Below are 6,214 nucleotides of genomic sequence, written 5' to 3'. Positions count from 1 at the left end.
GTTGCTGCAAGATAAGTAAAGGTAAGTCATGCATTTACAATGTATATGCATGGTCTCATTTAGGTTTGATGACAAAATTGTGTTCTTAATGTCTTGGATGATGACATGATTTGTTGGCTTTATTTCTACCTTGTTTTTTAATATTCCTATGCTTTTGCCATGGATGAGATGACATGATACTAGATGTATGCTAGGGTTTATGTAATACCATATTAGATGAATGCTAGGTTGGTTTGACATGTATGCTAGATGTATGTTAGGGCTTAAGATGTGAGATAGGAGCATGATTAGGGTTTGTGGTGTGATGAGATGCCATGATGTTATGACATGTATGCTAGATGAATGTTAGGAGATGTCATGATAGATGTATGCTAGGGTTTGTAATGTGATGATAAGTATGATAGATTTATGGTTAGGGATGTTTGATGCCATGTTGATTGTTAAATGAATGCTAGTTTGTGTGTGAGCATAGATGTATTATTAAGTGTGCCTTTAATAGGGTTAAGACATAAAATAAAATGAGGGGAAATCAACCTTGGGGTTGGGCGGTTTTGGGTACCTAACACCATCCCAAGACCGTACTTTAACTCCAAACTCATATCTCTGGTAGTAGAATCATAAGGCCCTTCCTTAAAATGACGCTATATATATGGTTCCTAGACCATTGCAAAAACTAGGTGGCAACTCCCCATTGTGTCCACAATACTCAAGTATATGCACACATGTTTTCAAACATGCGTATGCATGGTTAAGTATGCATATGCACCCTGAACCCAAATTTAAACAAAACTTTGTTTTTATTTATTTTAATCATTTTCCATGTGTTCTTTGACTCTATTTGATCATGTTTTACGTTAATTAATCATGTTTATTTGTTTTTAGTGTTTGATTTAGTATTTTTGCCATTTTTGGTTTATTTGTGATATTTTTCCTTTTATGTTTATTTAATTGTTATCTTTTCCTTTTTAGTAACTGTTTGTTTTGGTCTTAATGTGTTTACTTATATGTTGTGATGCGATATTTAACATGTTGTGTGTATTATTTTATTTAGGTGCATGTTGCTTGTTTAGGTTAAGAATTAGGGTTCTCCTAATAAACTCTTTAATGAAATATGGCCTAGCAACACATAATGGAGGCTAGGCCATAAGTCGGACAGTCTTAGGGGCCTAACATCTTCCCAAACCGTACCTAAACTACAGACCCATAATATGGTATGCAAACCTATGCATGTAAGTAAGTAGTCCAAAATGCTCAATTTGATTCTTGGACCTAAACCAAGTGGCGACTCCATTTTCACCCTCTACTCAGTTCACTCCAAGCTGAGGCATACTTCCCATGAGGAAATCACTCATCGCAAGCGAGGATTAGGGCTCTCTTAATAAACTCTTTAATTAAATATGGCCTAACAATATATAATGGAGGCCAGCTCACAAGCTGGGCAATCTTGGTTGCCTAACACTTTCCCAAACCATACCTAAATCCAGACCCATAATTTGGTATGTAGACCTATACATGTAAGTAAGTGACCCAAAAGACTCAATTTGGTTCCTAGACCTAAACCAAGTGGCGACTCCATTTTTGCCCTCCACTCAATCCACTCCAGGCCGAGGCATACTTCCCACGAGGAAACCACTCGTCACGGGCGCTTGCACCCACAAAATGCACACTACAAACTCGATTTAAAGTGATGGTAGCTTTTAAGGGATGCTAAAGCAAGTTATACTATACAAAACACACTAGATTAAGCAATGTGGGCAAGTTATATGAACTTTATAGCGATTGTTTTGACATGTTTTATACTTTCTTTTGTACACACGTATTCATTCTCTAACGAATATGCCGCACTTTGCCAACAAGGCAACCTATCCATTGTGCACGAGTTGTTCTTTCATTTTACTCTGATTCTAGAGACAACCCGTCAAACAACATGACATCATGATTCACAAAGTTCTTGTTGAAAATATTTTGTTATAGAGAGATATTGCTTTGATACCAGTATACCACCGTTGGTCTTCGAGAAATGGAAATCTTGAGAGAGTGGAAATCATATTTAGATAGTTTCTCTAGAAATGAGCGAAGATAAGATTTAAAAGATGGTTATTTACCCCAATTTGTAAGAGAACACAATGGAAGGAGTTCATCTCCTAGGCTAATGGATTTCAATCTGTTTGAAATGAGTATGACGAGAAAAATCTAGGGAAAGTCATATTACCATTTTACCAATAAAAGTAAGATTTTTACTAATTTTAAGTAATTTGCGGTTTTGTTGCACTTCAAAGAAAAACAAAAGATTAGATGGAGAGAGAGAGACAGAATGGTGGGTAAAGACTAAAGAGAACTGGCCCCTACCACGCCATCATTGGAATGCCATTAAAAAAAAAATGTTAAGTTCCTGTCTGATAAATAACGGCAGATTATGATTATAAATTTGACAGAGTCTGCAGTTCTTTTCTCAGTCATATGAACTTTGTAAAATTATGATTATGATTATAATTTATAAGTTACGTTTGGATACACCTACGAAAAAAAATTAAAATAATTTTGACACAGACAATACAAAGCTGCAATATATGACTAATGCTTGAAAAAAAATATGAATATAATTTTTCTATATAAAAAGTAGAAAATTTATATGCCATGAATGTTGTAGCTCAATGACATTGTCTGCTCTCCTTTGTTAGGTAAACTAGGGTTCAAATTCTTACTTTTCCATTGTTATAACTACCAAACTAAAAAAAAAAAAGTAGAAGATCTATATTATACAACCAAATATTTTGTCTTTACATTTTGTGTCAATGCCACACTATAAATGCAGTCCTTTCATGACGATGGCACTGCCATAGATGATAACCAGCATGTATCAAGAACATTTAGCAGTTTGGTATGAACTTATTCAAACCAACAACGGGTCAAGTTACCATGTAACTTATCAATTGTGAATCTTACAAAGCATGGAAGAATGGAGAAGCCTTCAGTAACCTTTCACCGGGCATATAACAAGATCAATGCTCAAAGGGTGAGCTGCTCCATGTTCTTAGCGTTTCTAGACATTCCAAGGCTTGATCTCCCATCATCTTGCTCATCATATGGGTTTGCCCTATATGTAGAACTTGCCTCTTCATTGTCCAAACAACCTGGTCTTTCAGTTAGGAACTGCTCCCAAAACACGTCATTTACTCTAACTGGAGCAGCTGCAGGCACTTGATTGTTATTTGAAGCCCGTTGAGAGGATGACAAAGTTGTGTCACCAGCAAGATTTATGCTCTTTGGAAAATCTGTAGTATCAGTTTCTTTACTATTGGTATTAGACTTCGAATTTGGAGATTTGCCAGTTTCCTCAGCTACTTGGGGCATCCTAGCTGAATAAGGACTTTTGTTGACTTGCAATGGAGAAGATGCCAGAGTTAGATTTAAATGGCAGGAAATATGACCATCACCTTCTTCATTAGATGTCAAACTTGGCTGCAATGGGAGCTGCAGCCTTGGGTTTTCATTGGTTGGCAATTTTCGTGAGAAGGTAGAATCCATTTTAAGAGTAAATGATGCACCTGTATCTGAAAGGTCTAATGTTTCAGGTGGAAATACAAATCCTTCAGTTCTCATCTGCACACCTTTTGGTTCTCCAGATATTTTCCTCCGTGGACTATCTCCATCTTCATTGGAACTCTGTGTACTATGTGAAACCAAGTTAATGTCTGAAACAGAGGGTGATAATTCCAATCTCAGCTTACTTGAGAAGTCTTGGTGAAACACATTCCCAAACTCTGGTCTAGAACTGCTATTGTTATCCACAAAACTATTTTCCATAACAGGTGGTGACTGATCAACTTGAGGCAGTCGCCTTTTCTTATTGTATGCTGAGAAATCCATAGACTCAATCTTCCGAGCGAGAATTTCTGCAAAAGTAGGATCTTGAAGAGCCTTGTCTAAGAAGGTCAGCAAACTCTCCTGCCTCTGCTCCATACTATCCACTCGTTGCTTTAGGTCTTCAAACTGAAGCTTTGCAGCTGACCGCTGCTGTTTTGACCTTAAAATATTTGCCTCGAGTGAAGCTTTCTCACGTGCAAGCCTCTCTATCTCTTCTTCAAAAGCTGCTCTCTCTGGATCCATCATAGAACCTTGTGGGTGACTATGACTGTGAATAGGTTTTCTGCGGTGGATATTTTTAAGAAGATGCTTTTGATCTTTCATGAAATCTTCATTAGCAAACTCCCATTTCTCAGGATCAATCTTTCGAAATCCCTGGTCACAAAATCACAACGAAATATTCCTAGTTACCTCTCATTTTCCATGTAAAACCTCAAAAATTCTTCGCCAAAAAGTTTTGCAAATTTTTAAAAATTTCACCATTTTGTAACTATTTAAGCTTTTAGGAAGATTGCAGTTTACCAAAAAAAAAAAAAAAAAAAAAATGGTTTGAGAAAAGAGCATTCAATCAAGAAGAACAATCAAGTGGTCGAGAGTTACAGTCAAGCCCTAAAAATAACTTGACCAGATGATTACAATATCAGGTAACCCAAATAACCTAACTCAAAAAAGGAGGCCCTCTTCCAATACCCTCAATAAATTTCTTTCTCCAACTTTAATGTCCAATTGGAGCATAACGTTTTTTGAGTATAACAAATTTTCTTTCAACAAAAGCACTAGCATTCTCGTCCCTTGAGAAACTTGTAGTAGTAGGAATTCACTTCAAACTTCAAAGGCTCTCTCCATGACTTGGTTGATACAACTCCATAGCATCCTATCCTATACTCCCAAAAACCTAGTAACTTTTACCCCTCCTGGAAGACCCAAAAAAGCCAAAATGGACCTATAGCTCCCACTCCTGTAAAGCCCTTACAAATTCAGTGCACCAAGGTTTGAAGAACACCTTCACCCTATCTCCCCAAGGGAAAAAAGAAAAAAGAAAAAAGAAAAAGGAAAGAAAAAAACCCATCTCATGTAACTTGATTGGAAGACTACCTTATCAAATTAATCCAACAAAACAATGAAACATATCCCAAAGATTTCTTATCAAATTAATACATGTAAAAGAATCAATAGTTGAAAAGAAAGATGGGATATTGCTATTATAAAGTTGTGATAAGCCAAACAATAAATAAATAAAAAAGGAGCAATTGAGCTGCAAAACCAGTACAAAATCCATACATGAGGAAGATCCAAATTCAATAATTTAAATAATAATAATAAAAAAAATAAAAAATAAAAAGAGAGAGAGAGAGTTACATAGGTATTGAGTTGGCGGATGAAGCTGGAGAAGTTGTTGTGCTTGAAATAGGTAGGGAGGAGGAGACGGGCGAACTCAGGAGGATTCCAAACGACAAAGCTATTCTTGTTGGAGCTCCACGACACGATCTCATCCGTCGTCGAGTCATCCACCATCTCGTACGTCTTTATCAGAAACGGCGCCGGACCCCCACCACCTCCTCCGCTTCCACTAGTCGTTGGAGCTCCGTCCATCCTTTCCGGGAGGGATTATTGAATATTGAATATTCTATGCTTAAGGTCCAAATTGGCAACCCAACCCAGAGGCAAAGAGAGAGAGAGTTTAGAATTGAATTGACTACTTCTTCTATAATTACTAGGAGTGAGTTGTCTGTGATAGACAGATAGATAGATGAGACGGTGGTAAAACCTGTACGCTGTACCCGCGGGGTCGTTTAGTTAGACCTGTTGACTCTCCTTACTGCTTGCTTTCCTTCCTTTTCCTTCAACTCTACGGTTTGGTTTTTCTTTCCTTCCGTATGTTGTTTTTCTATATTTTCTAGTTACATTACCCATTCCAAAATATCTTTCTAAAAATATTAAAATAAAATTATTTTTCAATTAAAAACTGAAAGAAGAATGTTTATATCTACAATATTTTCACAACAAATTCTAAATGATTAGTTTTTACTTATTCTAATTTGAATTGGGTCTACTAATAAAATTACTTTTAATCAATAACAATTTACCATATAAGATTTGTTTGAAAATTGTTTTGAAAACATTGTTCACGTAGTATTTCTCACCTAAATTCATGTAAAAGTAAAAAAAAAAAAAAAAATTTCTAATATTGATCTTAATTGATGCATGGCAAGGACTCCAATTTGACTTGGAAAACCTTAAGAACACCTAAAATAAATTTTTATAAAATCCTAAATATGAAAATTACATAAAAATTATAAAATTATAAAAACTACCCCCTATTTTGTCTTTCATTAAATCCTCCACT

General features: G+C 35.9%; 1 protein-coding gene across 1 annotated transcript; it reads right to left on the bottom strand.

Annotated features, from left to right (window-relative positions):
• Positions 1–2,730: 2,730 nt before the first annotated feature.
• Positions 2,731–5,707, bottom strand: LOC112012397 (heat stress transcription factor A-5). Its single transcript, XM_024044795.2, has 2 exons — positions 5,227–5,707; positions 2,731–4,242 (listed from the first exon to the last, which is right to left on the bottom strand). Exons 1-2 carry the CDS (start codon positions 5,458–5,460, stop codon positions 3,010–3,012), a joined length of 1,467 nt encoding a protein of 488 aa, XP_023900563.1. The 5' UTR covers positions 5,461–5,707; the 3' UTR covers positions 2,731–3,009.
• Positions 5,708–6,214: the final 507 nt, after the last annotated feature.

Source organism: Quercus suber, unplaced genomic scaffold (assembly GCF_002906115.3).
Source record: "Quercus suber isolate HL8 unplaced genomic scaffold, Cork oak 2.0 scaffold_125, whole genome shotgun sequence".
NCBI lineage: Eukaryota > Viridiplantae > Streptophyta > Magnoliopsida > Fagales > Fagaceae > Quercus > Quercus suber.
Note: the sequence above shows the minus strand (reverse complement) of the source record. Positions and strands in the feature narration are given on the sequence as shown.

Coding starts and splice junctions, on each gene's coding strand:
- LOC112012397 (XM_024044795.2), bottom strand. CDS start 5,460: ATGGACGGAGCTCCAACGACTAGTGGAAGCGGAGGAGGTGGTGGGGGT. Junction 4,243..5,226: donor TCCGCCAACTCAATACCTAT/GTAACTCTCTCT, acceptor TTTTGTGACCAG/GGATTTCGAAAGATTGATCC.